This window comes from Oenanthe melanoleuca, chromosome 1A (genome assembly GCF_029582105.1).
Source record: "Oenanthe melanoleuca isolate GR-GAL-2019-014 chromosome 1A, OMel1.0, whole genome shotgun sequence".
NCBI lineage: Eukaryota > Metazoa > Chordata > Aves > Passeriformes > Muscicapidae > Oenanthe > Oenanthe melanoleuca.
The window spans coordinates 32,685,824-32,705,272 of record NC_079334.1 but is presented as its reverse complement, the minus strand read 5'-3'; the positions used below and the strand labels follow the sequence as shown (position 1 = coordinate 32,705,272).

General features: G+C 36.5%; 1 protein-coding gene across 2 annotated transcripts in view; it reads left to right on the top strand.

The window, feature by feature from the left end:
• Positions 1-19,449, top strand: part of ACSS3 (acyl-CoA synthetase short chain family member 3) — a 63,036-nt gene that overhangs the window by 35,368 nt on the left and 8,219 nt on the right. For both annotated transcript variants that reach the window (XM_056515370.1, XM_056515375.1), the window contains exons 10-11: positions 8,952-9,047; positions 11,683-11,746. In XM_056515370.1, coding sequence (XP_056371345.1) covers positions 8,952-9,047; positions 11,683-11,746 — 160 coding nt within the window. The remainder of the gene's footprint in view (positions 1-8,951; positions 9,048-11,682; positions 11,747-19,449) is intronic.

The window sequence follows — 19,449 nt, the reverse complement described above, 5'->3', positions numbered from 1 at the left end:
CTGTGTTGATACAAATTCATTATTAGCTGTGCCACTGCTAGTCTGGCTCATTTGTGCTGACATTTTCTAATTTAGAACTGATAAAAAGTGTGTATTAAGCTTTTCTGTTCCCATTTGACTTCAATTTCTCACTGCTTATTAATCTTAATCTTTTTTGATTGTCTTTCCACATGCAGTCAGGGACATATGTTAATATGGATGAAGTATAAATGTTTTTCTCCTTAAAATTTCATTGATATGATTTAGATGATTGAAAATAAAAGAGCTGCAAAGCAGTCTTAAGTTATGAAGTTGAGCTGTGGGCAATATATAGTGTGCACTGAATATTTAGTTTTTATTTGGGCAAATGAAGAAGACAAGGGGACACACTTAGGAATGAATATGTTAAAATAGAATAGTGCAGTCTCATCTTTCTGAAGGGGATGAGCTGTGACAGCACCTCCAGTTTGTATGTGTGGAGATGTTAGAGGTTGTTCATCTCTTTCTTGGCACATGGCAACTGCTTTTTTATGTTGCTCAGAGTGAGGGTAGAAAGAGTGCATCTAAGATATTAGATCTTGATAAAGATACTTGAATTGCACAGTATTAATTTTACCTGTCTTTTCCATCTTGTTGGTATTACTATGCATGCAATGTCAGATTCCTTAAAACAGTTAAACAGTAAACAGTTAGCACTGAGATGTGTAATTACTTTTTAAATTCTCCATTTATCTCTTAGTTTTTAATCATGTATCAGTTATGATGTCACAGTAGGATGAAGATAATTTGAAATTTATTGTGTCTGAAAATATAATTCAATGCATTGCCTGACTTAATGCATCTTTAAACATGTCATCTGACATCTTCCAAATACAACCAAAAAGCTTTCTGTTTTCTAATCTTGGCTGTCATTTTGCTATAGGCAACTTAAAAGATGTACATTATGATAGCATATATAATATTTGGAGGCAAAGGACCATGGTGTACTTACAAAATGAATGCATAAACTTCTGGTGCTTTATTACTGGCTTGCTAGTTAGTGATAACCAATTATTTTCTGCTTTGGTTTTATTATTTCTCATGGCCCGTAAACCCTTAACTAAACAAGCTGGAATTTCCTTGCAGTTATATTTTGTGTATTTATTTTGGAGATTTCATTTAAATATGCTTTGAAATCTTCAGAGACCTTGTGTATATGTATAATACCAACCCCCACAGTTCATAAGTACATTCTGTGGTTGGATAATCGTGAAAGTGAGTCTTGGATGAATTTTAATGGTTTTGGGGGTTGATTGTGTTTGAAGTAAGTGAACTGAATACAGGAATAGAACTGTTATATTAGAAGTATATGGCCTTCACAAGTGTAATATGTATTCATTGTAATAGATGCATTATGATTACAAGAACTTTAAAGCATTTAGAAAATACTAAAAGAGTTCATGGTTTCTCTTCTGACCTTCAATTCTAAGAATAAGCATGGAAATGCAGGAACTTTCAGAAAATACATTACTTTTATAAACAAAATGGATTTCTGTTTTGAGAAATGGACTTCAGATTTTAAAATATCTTTAGCTTATTTTGTCACCTTTTTTTTCCTCGTAAGTCCGTGATTCTTAGTCACATTTAAAAAATGATTGCTTCATTTTCTATTCATATCTCTTTTTCATGTTTTTTGAGTGAAGTTTCTACTTTACAGTTTCTGAGTAGAGAAATTAGGCAGTTAAGAAGAGCTTTTTTAAGGTGCTGTGTACAGTTTAACCAAGTGAGAAAGGTCAAATTTAATTTTACTTGGGTGTGAAGAATAGGTGAAAAGCACTGTTGTTTTTCCATGAAGCTTACAGTTAACTTTTAGAGGTTTTATGTTCTGTTTTATAGTGCTGGGGGAATGAAAAAACATATTTTGAAGCCACCTCACGATAACAAATTCTTCTGCCAAGTGAATGTAACCTAAATTGTAAGCAGCCTTGATGGACAAGGTCATGCTTTAGATGTGAGAGTCTCTTTAAATAACATTTGAGCAAAAAAGTCTTAACTGAAATTCTTTCCATTTGTTTACTGTGTATTCTTTACCCTTGCTTTATTTAAGTTCATAGGGAGTTGAAAAACTCTTTGTAAGGCAAGTGTGAAAATCTTGATTACAAATCACCAAACTGACATCGCTCTCCTAAAAGTTGATATTTCTTGAGGTTTTTGCTAAGGTAGACCCCTGCTACTCACTCATCATATTTTGTTATTCTATATACACCTGATATTTGTTGTGTTGATGCTGCATGTGCTTAATTCACAAGAGGAATAATTAAGAATGCAGTCAGATGGAGGAAAAAGAAATTATAATTACAGTCAGTGTTTAAGAATTTTCCTGCTGCATATCAGAGTCCTCAGAAGGAAGGAGTGAAATGAAATAACAAACAATGCATGAAAGAGTTTTTGAGGTTTCACTACTGGCCAGCAAAACCTTCTATCATTTAGGATGACAGACTGTCTTTATTCTAATCTAATTGTGTATTACTTGTAAACTGGATTTAATTTCATACTTCTTTCTGACACTTCATAAAACTGAATCTGGGTATCCTTAAGATTTTACAGTTCTTCAGATTCTTCAGTCTTTGCTGTCTTCTTGTGGCTCCTCTCACTTTTTTGTTATAATTTGCTGTAGTACCATGCTAAATATATTACTGAATGAGAATTTTATTAAATATAAGCTGTTTTATTAAATTTTACTTCATTTGATGACAAGCTTAAATAAAATAAAGAGAAAATTAGTAAAATGGATGGGGAAGTTCAGAATATAATTGTCATAGCTCTGAAAGTAATTTTTCACTAGCCTTTACTCTTAGAATGTGGTAAAAATCATGGCATAGCAATATATACTAACAATGCAGTGCATGTGTATTTTTGGTGCATGATACACCATGCGTGGTGCGGCATGGGTGAAGCAGTGCTGTGGATTTTTGTGGCAGCATCACACATCACATTGTATCCAAACTGTGCTTATCTGTGCCTTTTAGTCCTCTGGGATAGTAGTGGCCAGGTGTCATCTCCTTGTTTTAGTGTTGATGTACAATTAGCATCAGATTCTTTGTACTTAAATACCAAGCCATGTGTGCTTGGTCTTTTTCTACATTAATAATGTGTCATTCATTGTCCTGGTGTAGATCTCCCAGGGAAGCAGTGAAAAAAGCAACTTGGCAAATTTAGACAATGGATACTTCTGAGGCCTTGCTGAAGGCATGGCTGAGCTGTACTGTACAGAGGCTAGAGTAATTACCTGAAATTTTTCATCCAGCCTCGGCCAGCATAACACTGAACTGGTGCATGGGCTACCAACCTGCAGCATTGACTGTCTGGACACAATTTGTCATGGTTAACAGAGCTAAATCCTAGCTGTGAGTGAGGCTACTTACTGCTACTGCAGTTACAGACTTAGAAGCTTGCTTGGGTTTTAGTGATAAAGGACTGACTGGGAAGCTGACTTTGCTCTGCGCTGTTGTATGTTGAAGGATGAAGGAAATGAGGTCTGTATGAATACTCAATGATCTGGCCCCTGAATCTTCAGGACACTGCCAGTGCATACTATTTCTGTGATGTGTTAGATTTGCTTTTATTTTAAGGAAGCAGTATGGCATATTGTGATGCAGATTTCGAGTCCTGTAATTCATCTGGTACTGTGGTGTTCTTTTCCAGAACACCCAGTAGTTGTTGTCATACTAGAAAGCATTTTGCTGTAACTTTATTGAATTCTTTGTTCACCCTTTCTGGCATAATTAAAATGACCACTGTGTGGAGGGAGCATATGGAAGGAGTCTCTTCAGAGGTACATTCTTGTGATGTGAATGGATTTGTAATGAGTTGCTGCCTAAGCTTTCCTGCTTCATGGACCCTCCTTTCCATTTTATCAGTGCAGTCTTCTGCTGTAGCAATTCATTTAATTCCCACAACAAAAGTGACAGCCTTGCCAGAAGAATGGCTCAAAACAGCACAGCCACAGTGAGAATTTTGTGTATTATATTTATTGCATTCATTAATATGTTAATGTATGACAGTTGCTCTTTTTTCTTCTTTCCTTCTCTTGCTACATAACAACTTCCTACCTCTTTTGTATGCTTTTAGTGTCTCTCCAATGCATCCTAAGAAATTCAAAGCTGGCAGCTTTACATTACCCACTTAACACTGTCCAAGCTCAAATATTAATGTCAGAACGCAATGTGTTTTTCCTAAGTATTTCTTACCAGAAAAGCCACTATTTCAGCAGCATGGCAGTCTATTATGTTGAGGAATTTGAGATACAGTCTAGAAATTATAATGTATCAGGAATGTAAGTGGCACAGAGTAAGCGAGTGGTAGATTTTCATCTTGAAAGTCCTCAGTTATTTCAAAACTGTTTATTTTGATTGAACTTGAACTGTTGACTGTGAATGAGAGAGTGAGTTATGAGCTCAAAAGCTACTAGCTGTTGCTTTGCATAATTTGACAGAACACAGCTTCTGTAAGTCAGGCACATGTGTAGGTGGAAGCTTTCTGATTAATAAAGTCAGGCATACACTTACAGACTCCGCTAGCTACTCATGGGAGAGTGCACTTTTTACTTCTGGATCAGCAGCACCTTCTCTGGCATAAGAATTGTTTTCCAAGGTGCAAATGAAAAAAAGTGCATGTATCAGATTACTCATTAGTTGTCCAATTTATACTGGATATTTCAATAATACTGAAATAGCTTTGTAATAATATCACTCACTTATTGGTAGAGGGGGACAAAACAAAGAAGGTCACATCTGTGAATACTGAGGACAATCTCTTTTAATTAGCCCTTATCCTGAAAAGAAGCAGCATAAGGAGGAACTTGGGACACTTGAACAGCCTTGATTTTAAGGCCATCTCTCAGTAACTCTGTCTTCTCTTTCTCAATGAAGTGCTTATCATTATTTGCAGAGGTACACCATATTGTTTTCATTGTAACTCAGAGCAGATGTTGAATACATTTACCAGACTAGTTGTGAAACAATGTTCTTCCAGTATAAAACATTGCACTTCTAAATAGCTGTTTCATTGTCACATCGGTGCTATGCACATAAGGTGTTATTCAGAAAGGAAATTGGTTTTTATGGTCTGGTTGTCCCTGAAAAGCCTTCCACTGCTGGAGGGTTAACTAACTTGGTAGCTTAGTGAGTGGACAGTTAATGTGCAAGTGTTTGATAAAGAGTCTGTAAGACAGACATACTGTTCTGTTCCTTGCATTAAAAATATGGAAGTTCCTAGAGTCTTCAGCATTGGAAATGTCCAGGTGCTGAGCATGAATTTGAGAGAATCTTCAGTTATAAACAAATGAGTGTCAGGTAAGGGATTCTGTTTGTATATGCAGAAACCTGACTTAAGGGTAGGTGGAATACAATGTACACTTCTCAGGTGTTATCCTTCTTCAGACTCTTACTGTTTCAGCTTTTCAGACATGAATCTTGTAACCTGCACATAGATCCTGGCTTATAGTGTGAAGAAACGAACCTTAATTGAAACCAAAGATTCATAAGCAACTTTATTTATTGGAATTCTATAGTCGAGGGCCACACAGTGTTTGTATTGCACATAATTGTTAAGGAAAAGATCTCTTTCATACTTAAAATCCTATGTTCTTCTGAACAATGATGATTTTTTTTTCAGAAGGATTTTGAATTGAATTCCCCTTTCAACTCAAAACTATTTTCTTGGTAATAAAAAAAAAAGCTGTCCTAGAAAGAGGCTGTTGTTTCCTAATAGGTTTGGGAAATTGATATTTCAATTCAGCATACTCTTTTAAAGATGTATGCTGATTTCCCAAGAAATGTACAGCACAAAGCTTCATGCTGTCCTTTGACTGTACTCCTTTGTGATTCTACATTGAAAGGAAGTCTTTAGCATTCAGGAACAGTTAACCTAACATGAAGAGCAGATGCTTTTGGGATTCCCTCTCTGAATTATTATCTGATCCAAGTACCAAAAACCCTGTATTTTTTTTCATGTATATAAAAAGTCTTACTGGCATGTGGGAACTGAATGTATGGCTTAGAGATTAGAACACTGGGTAAATATGGAAATCATATATGCATTGATAATTGAAAAGACCATAGAAGAAAGAGCAACAATTGTAAACTTTTTCACAAAGTTTTAGAACTTGTGATTCTCCAGAATAAATGGACTTTTTTTCATGCTTAGTCTCTGTTGTCCAAAAAGCAAGTAAAAAACCAGACAAGCTAGTACAATGAAGTTTCCTTTCAAGTTTCTGTTGATTTCTTTAGGAGTGTACTGGAGAGTCATGCAAACCCAAACTAATTTCCAGGAATTCTTCCTCTCCCCTTAGGATCTTTGAATTGAGATCTTGATGAGAAATGCTTGTCAATTCCCAGTGCACACCAATATTACTGGTACATCAGGCTAACAGTGGTGCTGTATTCCCTGTTTCTTAGTAGCAAACCGAATTCCTGTGTTTTGGTGATAGGAGACTATTGTTCTTGCCTGATCTGTTGCAGTAAGTTTTGTAGCTCTTGCTGTGCAATATGTAAAGCAACATGTACACTGTGCTACCACTTCTTCTAAGACAGGTGAGAAAGAAACTGTCCGTTCTACTTTCTTTTCCAATTCACTGTTCCTTCTGTTCCAGCAAGAGGAAAATTCTTCAGTATAGATAACTGTGCAGAAAACAAAGCTTCAAAACTGTTGAATACATTTTATTTTTCTACAACTTCTCAGTGTGATAATGGATCTGGTATGGTAGATCATTTTGATATTGTGTAACCACTGTAACTGTAGCCTGGGTATTCTGTGTGCTAGAAGAAAATATTCCCCCACGGTTGTGCAGGGAATTTGCATTAAGTAGGAGGTGGAATGCAGAAAGATTAGGAAGCAGCAAAGCAAGCTTTTTAGGCTGTCTTTATTAGCATGGAGGGTTGATAATTTTTATTCTGTGTCCCATGGTTGTATTTAGGCCCTAGTTTAGCTGTGCTGTAAATGCTACTTACTAACACGTACTGTAAAAACACTACAAGAATTTTTATGTTTGTTTTTGTTCTTGTTCTTGCTTCTTTAAGCACTTGAATAGTCACATAACAACTTCTGAAGTGGCAGATGAATGCTATGGATGTTGAAAAAATTCACAGCAAAAATGACTTTAATTTCCTGATGCAAGCAATACTGAAAATAGGTTTGAACATTCTGATCAGATATACATACACATATACAGCTGGAGACAAACCTGCTTTTTTTTGCTGGGTGACATGGACTGTGAATTCCCAGCCAAGTGACCTGAGACATCATCAGAATAATGAAGCTGTGTTTTTAAAGTAAAGTCTCATCCCATGTTCCTGCTAATATCTAAAACACTTATACTTTGTTTTCTGTGGCTCAGAGTTAGAGCAGCATTTCAAAGTAATTTCTGTAGATTGTTTTCTTAGAGGGGAAGAGTGAAGACTGGGGCTTTTTTCACTCAGACCCTCTGTTATATGACTTGATAGTATTTATTCTTCCTCTATAACAACTCTGGTGGTATGAAAATGTTATGTGAAATTAAGTATTTTAAGAAAGAGAGGAAGGTGAGGAGAGAAGGATTTCTAGCTGCCCTAACTATGGGGATAATTAGGTGTCAGTCAGCATTACTGGAAATCATTGATGAAAACTTTCTGACACAAGTAGGGGAGGATCCCATGAGGAGTGGTGTGCTCCTCAGCCTTATAATAACAAACAGGTAATGCCTTGTTGAAGATGTGAAGGTTGAGGGCAGCCTTGGCTATAGTGACCATTGTGGAGTTCAGTAGTGGGCAAGGAGGAAACAGGGCAGCAAGACTGTAATAATGGACTTCAGGAGAGCTAATGTTAAGCTCTAAAGGTCTTGAAAGAATCCTGTGAGGACAGATTCTGCAGTGAAGAGGGTTCCAAGGGAGCTGATTGATATTCAAGGTTCACTTCTATGCATCCTAATGAGCAAGAAATCAGGCAAAGGGAGAAGAGGTCTATGTAGATGAATTAAGAACTCAGGTGTGACCAGGAAATACACAGGAGATGGAAGCAGGATCAGGCCACTTGGAATGAATATAAACTTATCAGAGTAAGTAGAAATGAGATGAGAAAGTTAAGCAAAGACAAGTGCTAGTTTCTGCATCTGGGATGGGGCAACTCAGGGAGTAGAGGCTGGGGAATAAGAGGCTGGAAATCAGTGCCATGGAAAGGGACCTGGGGGTCCTGGTGAATGGCAAGTTGAACATGGGTCAGCCCTGGCAGCCAGGAGGGCCAACCCTGTCCCGGGGTGTATCAGGCACAGCATCACAGCCAGGCAAGGGAGGGGATTGTCCTGCTCTGCTCTGCACTAGGGCAGCCTCACCTCCAGTGCTGGGGGCAGTTTTGGGTGCCACAATATAAATAGATAAAGCTATAGGAAAGTGTCCCCAAAAGGGCTACAAATATGGTGAGGAGCAGCTGAGCAGCTGAGGTCACTTGGTCTGTTCAGACTGAGGTGAGATATCACTGTGGCCTTCAATTTCCTCACAAGGGGAAATGGAGAGGCAGGTACTGATCTCTTCACTCTCATTACTAGTGACAGATTCAAGGGAATGGCACGAAACTCATCCAAGGGAGGTTTAGATTGGATATTAGGAGAAAGCTCTTCACCCAGAGAGTGGTTGAACACTGGAACAGCCTCCCCAGGGTAGTGGTCACAGCACCAAATCTGACAGAATTCAGTAAGTGTTTGGACAATGCTCAGGCACATGGTGTGATTCCTGGGGCGTCCTGTGCAGGGCCAGGAATTGACTTCAGTGATATCTGAGGGTCACTTCTAACTCAGCATATGCTATGATTCTGCGAATTCTAAATCTTCCATTGTTTGTCTAGGAATTTATTTAAAATGTTTTAAAATTTTGATGTGCTGAGCATAAAAAAATTTAGAACTAGTAAATACTGAATGGAATTAAAACCAACCTTTACTGACAATATGTGTGTTCTCTTGATAGAATCTGGTTCTGCAATTACAGCTTCCTGCATTGGTTTGGGAAACTCAACCACACCTCCACCCGGACAGGCAGGGAAACCCGTGCCAGGATATAATGGTAAGACTGTGTTAAAAATGTTACCAGGAAAGGACATGGCTTATATTCCTGAGTAAGTGCTCCTTAATTGTCATATCTTGTAGCAAAAGAAAATTACAGTCTTATTAAGGTATTTTCCTCCTTCCTGCTTTCTTGTGTATTGTGGAATGTGATTGTGAATAAAAATACAGAGTTATCTTCAAGAAAATTGATCAACTACTTCTGCTTTTACTGTAGGAAAAGGCTAGCACATACTTTGACACATTACCCATCTATACTTCATGCACTTTGGCACTTCTACACAACTTGAGAGAATCATTAGGCAAACTGTCTTTCAGTGCCTGTGGAGTAGTTTTCATTTCCAGCCAGGAGAAATGGTAGACTATGGACTAGCATGAAAAGGATGAGCACTCGTTGTCTGGAAGGTATTTGCATGTAGGGTTGCAGCTACAGGATTCAGAATGCAGAAATATTTTAATACCTGGGATCCCTGATTTTAACACAGTTTTCAAGAAGTATTTAAAATCTGAAAAATAATTATGTTAAAGATCAAGTGGTCTTCAGGAAAAGTTCTCACATCATTGGTCAGAAAGATCTAAGCTGCTATTTTCTGTTAGTACATGCAAGTGGTGGTGTGCATTAAAAACCATCCCAAATATTTTTAGCAGCTCTTGGTTTTGGCATTTACAGTTATGGCATGAAGATGAGCAATAGCTTAAAAAAAAAAACCACATTAAAACAAATCTGTGAAGTTTCTCCAGAGTCCTAATAAGTAGGAGAGAGTGAAATAATGTAATTGTAATTTTTGAAAATTACTCTATATTGGCTGCTGTCTTGCTGTCATCCACTTCTGTTGGATGTTGTTTTCCTGCTGTTACTATATTAATTAGAGGAAATCCTTATGCCAATTAGAAGATACTGTGGTTGTAGTTTATACATGCAGCTCTTAATGGCTGGTAAAACCATGCTGCAATATAAAGAAAAAATTGCAAGATCTATTTTTTTTTAAAAACACATATAAATTATTTCCTATTGCATATTGCTAAAAAGAGACTGATTTGTTGCTGATTTTTAAGAACAAAGGGAATAAAAGTTATGAAATCAATGTACAGTGGCACAAATTGCATTTAAGAGTGAGTCAAAATACTGTATTCATTTCTAGGTTTGTTGCCTTAAATCAGATATTATACTGTGCTTTTCCCCTAATCTACATGAATCTTTGAAGATAATTTCAGTGCATTTTCAGACTGAAGCAGGTCCCACATTTTGAAGAAACAAGTCAGTTCTTCAGTAATTCAGTGAGCCCCATAGTATCTCACTTCCCCAAATTTTTTCTGCATTGAAATATGCAGCTTGCAAGGAGAAGACTAAATACTGGGATTGCTACCTTGATTTAACAGTTACAGTAAACTGATTAGATTTTACTTAGTATCATAAAAATAGGAGAGAAAACACTGACAGCTACATAAGCGGGTGTTTGTAAAACTGGCCTTGTGTACTTGCTTGTGTCTGTGCTGAGCCATTGCTTCCAGCAGGCTCTTCACTTACCTTAAAATTACCATCATCTTCGAAGGAGTAGCTTCAGCCAGAAGTAGTAAATTACAGATGTTGGTGTTCTTTGAAGAGATAGGATATGATGTTACTCATATAAGTTTTAGCAGAGTTTTTGTCAGAAGTCTATGATCCGCTTTCCCCCATTTCCTCTGCAACTTTGTAATACAGAATGTAAGATTATTTGTAGAGATTTAGATACAGCTGAACATTGCTTTCATTGCTTGGGCAGACTTCAAAAAGCATGTAATACTTACCAGCCCAGTCTGTCAAAATTTTCCCTCCCTGTTTTTCTATCATTTAGTTGCTTCACCCTATGTAATGTCATTATTATAGGCCAAGCTGGTATCTGTCATTCCTTTCTTATGCCCACACCTTGAGATGGAATGGATAGTTGTATTAGCTTTATTTCCCAGATAACTGCACAAAAGAGGCTATTTCAGATGATTTCCTCAGAAATCTCATAATCAGGATATGATGCTTTCACTGAAGGTAGTAGAGCAGTGTCATCCAGGGAGAAGGCTTCATCTGGGAAGTCTGGATTCTGTCCTATACTATGAGCATTACCCTGCTGGGCAGATTTGGGTAGTTCAATAGTTCCTTGATCTCTTCCTACTAGACTACAATGAACTTTGTTAGCTGAAGGGTAGTTTTCTGAGGCTCCTGACAACCTTTGAAAACCAGATATGCTTATTTACTGCTATTTCTTACATGAACTGGGTTAGACTTCAGTCATCTTGGTTGTTATTTTTTGCTCATGTTACCCACATATTTTTTATTTATATTTGTCATGTATCTTAATGGTCTTTTGCTATGTGGAAGTTTAGATTTTCCAGTATAAAAGCTTCTTTTACTTATTAGTTCTGTGTTTTTCCCTTTTGGGACTTTGTGCTATTTCTGCTTTCAAAGCACTAGTACTATTTAAGACTTTTTGTACTTAAGGCTGAATGTTAATAAAGTCATGGGATTATCCAGTTTGGCACTCTCAAATTACTTAATTCCTTTTGTTGCTTGGTGTATAGCCATTCTAAAGTGTGACATAAGTTGATATCTATAAAAATACACTACTAAACTTCGGTTTTCTTCCTATATTATTTTTTTACAGTCATGATTCTGGATGAAAATAAGAAGCCAGTGAAGGCAAAGACTTTGGGAAATATTGTGGTAAAGTAAGAAAAATAAATTTTTTATAGAAAGAGTCTTACAGTTAAAAGAAACTTCCTACATGGGTTGATTGTCTTTTGACTAAAGTTTATATAAAAATCAGAATAATTGAAGTAATGAGGATTGAAAAGCATGTCTGTCTCTGATACTGATACAAAACTCCCAGAATGTTTTATATTCATTAATGTTGAAAATTTGCAGATGAAATTGTGTGAGTGAATGAGTGTGGATTGCTGGGATTTTTTCTTAGACTACAGCAAATTTACCATTTTCTTAATTATCAGAGTGTTGGCACAGAATTCCGCCTTCCTCTTGTGATGTATGAGCAAGATACTGAATCATTCCCTTCACTATTTTATCTTTCAGTTTAGTAAAATAATACAGCAGTACAGATTGGTGTGCTTTGGCTCACAGGTGTGATGCTAGGTCTTCTTTCACTATCTCCTAGTCCCAGCTGATGCCCCTTCTTAGAGGGAGAACATGTATTTTCTGTTCTCTGCAAAGAAAGCAAGATGTCTCTGTGTGTGCTTTGCATAAAAGAGTGTACCAGTACTTGGACAAAATACAAAGGGCTTCAGAAAAGAAAACTAACAAACAAGTAAGCAAGCAAAAAAACCACTTGCTTTGCATTATGTAGGTGATTTGTAGCACCATTTATCAGACTCCTGACAGATAAACTCTAATATTTTTTTTGAAAGTACACCTTTCTCGGCACATTTCCGTAAAAAGGCCTCTGTTTAGATCACCTTGTGAACACCAGTTACATTTATCTTGCCTGCTGCCTTCTCACTGTTGCCAGGACCTCTCCTTACTCTGTAACTTTTTGTAGACTACTACTCTTTACAGCCCATGCTGGCTCTGTATTCTGGATGTTTTACATTCTTTCAGGCAAATGGCATTTTCCTCAAACAGTTTTTTTCCTCTGAGAGAGATACCTGCTTTGTGATGAATGTGGTAGCTGAAACCACTTTTTTTTCAGTCACAGAAAGTAACTTCAGCTCTGAACACTTTCTAACTGCAAGCAAATGCAAGTCCCAAAGGAAATGTATTCATCCATTTCTTCTGTGGTAGATTTTTGGAGAGTTGTTGCCAAAGTGGGGAGGCTTTTTGCTCAGCTGTACAACTGATCTAATGTAACTAGACCTTGTGGAGACTAAAGTAGTGTCACATGAACTTACTCTACTGTGTGATGCAGATGTGTGTTTTCAGGATGAGCTCTATACCCTGCCTCATTCTCAGCATCTTCAGCTAAGCCACCAGGACTCAGACGTGTAGGTTTGACTACTCCAAGTCAGCAGACTCAGATTTATGTGTAGTTTTCTTGTGACATATATAAGATTGTGCATTCACTCCACTGTTGAGTATTCTGTGGATTCATTCCATCCCCTAGCACAAATATTTAAAATTGCTCCAACCTATTCTAGGCTTGGGTTCGCAGTATCAGTAACCCAGCTCAGGATGGAGGACTGCCTTTGAAAGCTCTCACCTCTGTAGTGCCTGAAGCCATAATGAAACACAGGCTTGTAATCAACAGAGAGAGAAAAGGGATTTTGTAAAAAAATTGATCCTAGTTGCTTAGATATTCAGATTAGCTATTATTATTCATTATATTATTAATGCCTAGTTATTCAACTAGGATGAAATTAATCACCTTCCAGATGTGTTCATGTCCCTCCAGTGCCTGCAGGAGTGGCACAGTTGGCTTAAGGTATGTACTTAATCTTATCTACCAAAAGAGGAGTGAGATGAACTCCATCTTTAGGAGCTCTGCCAAACAAGTTGAAAGATAGGCTAACAGGTAATTTGGGAATATGTGTGCGTACATTTTTGAGTTATACTATCTTTAAGTGCCTGTCAGGAGTGATACTGCCATATTAGAAGCTTCTGTTTGGGGTTAATTTCTACCTCTTCTAGTCACAATTTATCTTCCCTATTTTTCCTCCACATTTAGATGTTTTCTCAAGGGATTAAAAATCTGTTAATATATTTAATTTGTTTTGTTTTTTCTTGTCTTGCTCAGCATGACTTTTGCTACAATCAAATAAATTGATAATGAGAAGGGGGAGATTTTTTTGTTTGTGTGGTTTTTTTGCAATGTATCACTCAAGAAAGAGTAATCACACAGGGATGCTATTATTTTATCACATCTATGTTTATTGTATTGTTTAGTTTATTTTTTGATTAAAGCAAGTTTTCATGATATCCTCCTTCAAAGAAGCTATTTCTCTCTTCAGCATTCTTCTACCCTTTAAAATAATGGGGATGATCCTTGCTATTAGCAGTGTTTGTCAGCCCAGAGCATGTCCCCACAGCTGGAAGAAAACGAGGGACTCAGGATAGTTTTGTCTATTATTCTGTCATACACTCAGCAGTAAAATATGAAAAAACACAGGGATGTGCTTCACCTGTAACATAGGTGACTTAAGAAATACTTCTCAGTATTTCCTGGAGAGGAGAGTGGCTATGCAGTGCTTACAATGCCAGCTGTGCAGAAGTGGTAAACTGCTGCTCTTGGTTGTTTTATCCCACACTAACTCCTGCTAAAGACTTCTGGGGCTGCTTGATGCCTGCAATCTTCCTAAGTACAGTATTTGAAACATCTATTCTTACAGCAGAGCTTTAAATTTTAATTTCATCCTGCAGGAATGAGATACTCTAGAAAGGTAGTTCATACATCTAATTACTCCAAATTGCTACCTTAAGTATGTTCTTTACTTTTTTGCCAACTGATACTCTTCTGTTTTTGGGTTTTTTTTTCCATATAACCATAATGTCTGCTCTTTAGACAGATTATTCTTGGATAAAAACTGCCATACATACATAGTTTACCTGGACAATGTAATAATATTTCTGATTTCACAGGTCTTTCAGGATAAAGTATTTGAAAGGAATGTCACAACATTTGTGATGGAAGGATAAGGGAAAATAAAGGTAGCTGCAGATCATGAGGGTGGGTTTGTATGAATTGTTTTTAAATTTATATGTATTTCTTTCTGAGCTAGAATTATTGGACATGAAAGATTCTGAGAATTTATTCTGAAGTGAAAATGATAGGAGCAGTGACTTCTGTTTCCATTAGCAAGACCAGTCTGGTTTAGTGACAGACATCTGCTTGCATTGTTCTGGCCTGCCTGTAGTTAATGCACGCTTGGAAATGTGTATGTATATATGTAAGTTTGATTAGCCATAAGAATTTTCTGGGTTGTCTGTTGTTATAAGGAACATTAACAAAGAGAAATCCTATGTAAATTCTAGTTTTCATCTTGTATGTTGAAAATATCACAAACCCATTACATTTATTTTTTTGAAGCAGTCATCAGTACTGTCTCATTAGCTAGCATTATTCTTTATATTCACCCACAACAGGACTACATTTGCCTCGTGCTTATTCTTCCCAGAGAGTAGTGACTGCCAGTAAATTTGCTGCCAGACCCTAGTTACACTTCCTCTAGTGTTTGTATAGTTAATTTCATATCATAATAATGGAGTTTTCCAGGGTAAGTATTTACAAGTTTGCTTTAGTGTCTCCACTGCACAGAATCACATAAATATGTTCCATATTCAGCAGGAGGTGAGACAATGTAGTTACATCATACAGTGATTCTGAAATGCTTTAGGTGCATTGGCTTAATTGCATTTAAGAAAAGTGGCTGTGTGAGAGGCTCTGTAAATTGCTAATGTTGTGGAATTTTTTTGGTGGATTTGGAATTGATGAAGGAAAAGGAAAAAAATCACAATATTTTAGAAGAGTTAGAATGTTTCAAGTCCATTGTATTGAGTGCAGTCATGCAAAACTTTATGTGCAGTGGTGCAAAAACTAAAATACATTAAAAAATATTTATTAATGATACATTTTAAATAGTCAGTATTTATAAAGAAATAGTAATGATAAATTCACAGCTTTTTATGATTATGCATTAAAAGTTAGGCACAGAGAAACATGACTGTACTTCCAAAGCAAATACCTCAGAGTGAATGTCCTTTAGTGGAAGAGGTGATATTCAAAGTAAGGAACCCATTGACAGTTTTCCTATTTGTAGTAATATGTTCAATATTTATACAGTATTTAGTGAGCAGATAAATGCTCAGTAAAAAAGCTTACTCATTCAGTATTTCTTACAATGTGTTACAAAGAAAGTCAGTATCTGTGTGGAAGGAGGAAGCAACCTGAAGCCAGGATTGTAGTCATTATAATACTCAATAGAATGCTATCCAAGAGAGCTTAAGGGAAAGAAAAGGGAAAGAAAAAGATGTAATTTTCTGTAGTACCCATTAAAAAAACCTGAAATAAGATCTTGTAAGGGTTGATGAGTCAACATTTGGGCATTCCAACTGGGATATACCCCATGGGAAAAATCACAGGTCTCTGTGCTCTCCCACTGCCCAGGAAGAAAATGAGGCAATGACAATGTGTTCTTATAAGCTAGGTAAAGTGAAAATTTGCTAGATCTGTAAGATGAAGGGCTCAAGAAAACAGTGACATTCAAAGGAGCTTTTTATGTTACTTTATGTGGATAAACTTCTGGATACACAGGATCTTTGAATGAAAAGTAGCTGCTAGTGTAACTAAGCAGGCAATATGATTCCTTGTTATTCAGTAGGGAAACTGAAGAGGAGCCAACATTACTGACTGTGGATGTGTGTTAGAGCACCCATTGATGTTTTATACTTGGTTCTTATGTCTGTATTTTAAAAGACTGTTGAAAAAGTGACTGGATTTTGGGGAAAATATGAATGAGAGTGACCTGAGTGCTGGAATCCACATCATCTGAAAACCTGTGGTATGTAACATTTATACCAGGAAATACTCAGAAGACAAAATAATCTCTGAGAGATGGCTGTTTAATCTAGCATAAACAAATTGGAAGCTGAAGCTAGATGCATTCAGATGAGAAATGAAACACTGTTTTAGCAGTGAAAATACTCAGATTTTGGAATAAATTCTTGGGAGTATGGTGGTTTACTTTGATATTTTTAGGTCTAACCTAGATATCTATTTTAACCAAAAGTTGTGGGGTTGAGGCAGGATTTAGTAGATGGCATCATTCAGCCTGTGTTATATGGAAGGCCAGTTTAAATACAGAGCCTTTGCAAGGTTTATCTTCCTAGCAGCCTTCTACATGTTTATTAGCTTTTTCTTTTCCCTTTATAGATAAAAAAATAAGTAGGTCTTCCAATGTGAGAGCAATTTGTCCAAAGATGTTTTTTTCTAGCAGATCTCTGGCTGAGTGCATGTAAATACCATTTGAACTTTCACTAGTTTTTTATGGCTTTTTCTTTTTTCCCACTAAACAAAATCCACACTGAGATCAGCTATTTTTATGACCCCTTTCAGCTAACTAAAGTAATATTTAATGCAGACTGATCAACTTTCAAGATCCTCTACTTCTTCTCCACTCTTTTTCCTGTGTTGTTCCTAGAGTCTGAATGCTTTTCAGACTTGCAGTCAAAAATTTTTGTAAGATTGATGTTTATGCACAACCGTACATAAATGCTGACTAATAATTACATCTGCCAGTCAAGATTATTTTGTTCCATTCAGAAGCCCAAACTCATTTAACAGTGGCTTATATTTGCTTTGACTGGCTGTATTGAATAGCCTCTGAGTATCATTGCCTACCATAAAATAAAAAGATGTCTTTTCTAAATTCCAGCAAGGTAACTCTCCAATATTTTTTTTATTTCATTTCAGAAATCTGCTTTTCTGTGCAAATTCTCTTTCGAGTTCTTTGTCTATAATTTCTTGGTTCTATTAACAAGGAATCTTACACCATTTTGATGAGTAGCATTCTGGAAGGATATGCTGTGTGAGATTCAGATTTCTTGGACTAAGCTAAAGGTAGACTGTTCTGTGAAAGGCCTACCACTGTTGTATAAGAAATAAATTAACTGTGAAACAATGCTTAAAAAAACAAATAATGATTGTGATATAAAATTCTGTACCAGAAAACAGTTACTGTTAAAGTACTTCAGAGTTTTTTTGTGGTGCTGTCAAGCTCATTCATCTTAGTCTCTACAATTTATAACGAAATTACCTGCTTATCTTTGTAAAATGTAGCCAGAATGAATCTTTGTTAAATGAACCCATATGATTTAAATCATTAATTTACACAGTTTGCCTAGTTTCCCTGATGCTGCTTTAAATATCTTCAACCTTTAAATGAGAAATAGGCCGGGATCTGTATTCTTGTACTTCAACAATTTTAATCTTACTTGGGCTGGAGTAAATGGAGAATACAAATTATGTTGTGCTGGTAACATATAGCTACAGATATACAGATATGTCCCAAAGGGAAACCAAGCAAAGCAGCTTCTTTGTTTATTGTGAAAATGATAATGAAGGAACCTACCTGCTCCTGTCTTGGCCTTCTGTGATCCTGTCCCTTGTGAAAGGAAAGCAGGACTATCTAAAGGGCAGTTGTGCTTACTTACGCATACCTGAAATTTTTGGTCAATATATCTCTTAGTAAAAATATCACCAGAATATCTTGACTGTCAACTCAGTTTTAGACAAAGAGGCAACAGTTTTTAACTGCTGAGTTATTGTGGGTGTGTGTTGCATTTTCTAGAGAAAAAAAGACCCAAATCAAATATCTCAAAATGGTCTTCTTGTTTTGTTTTTTTTTTTTTTTTAATGGAGAGGTTGATAAAAACAACGAGATATGAGATGTCTGTTTTCAGGTTGCTGTTATTTTTGGACAGTCTCATTTTCTATCTTCTGGCTCTTTGCATGTAATTATGATCCAGTTTTGCTCCCTTTGGAATTTATGGCAGCATTCCCACTGACAGCAGTGGTTTGGATTTATATTTGTCTCTGAACATTTTAATTCTGACGTCCTGACAAAATTTCAATACACAAAATTAGACTCTGGCAAGATGAATCCTACCTTTATTAATTTTTGTTTGCATAGAACCTAGAAATTCTCAGTCATGATGCCAAGAACTCTGCTGTTGTCAAAGACTTGTATGTGCCCATTGCTCTGGAATTTTTGTGCCTGAAAGATTGACACATGGAAGAGGGCATTCACTTTTTTGTTAGTGGGTGAATGGGGTCCTAACTGCAAGTCATCTTTTGCAGAAAGATGGAAGCACATTTTCAGATATTGTCAGTATTGTGCTATGATATGTGCTGTAGAGATACCTGTGGTAGCCACTAATTTAGCAGTCTGGTTTCCACAGACTCACAAAATATGCTTTGTGGATGTGCTTATCAATACAAATTTCCTAAAAAACCCCAACAAACAAGCAAAAAACTCCCTACCAAACTAGAACATGAGACAAGCCTGGTCTCCCTGTCTGGAAAAAAAAATCAAACAAGGACAAGGAAACCAAATGGTGAAAGTGAGGGTTATATTTTTGGTGATGTGTTCCACACTTCTCTGTTTAGATTTTTAAACAATTACAAAAAAAGAAAAACAAAATGGAAAATGTTTTTCTAATTTCAACAATAAAACTGTTTTTTTCTCTTCAGTGACTAACTGTGAAGTACTTGAATAGAGCTGTGGGGAAATTAAGGACTTTATCAGTATGAATTGTTCTTTCTCTCCCATGATGTTTCAGACTGATAAATAAATTGAAAGTGCAAAATTTGCAATGACTGAGGCTGTTATGAATTGCTGTACTATTAGCAACTAGGCAACAACCATAGTAACTGCCATTCTCTGGTGGCTTTTCTTGAATCTAAACAAGAGATTTTTCTTTCCTTTTA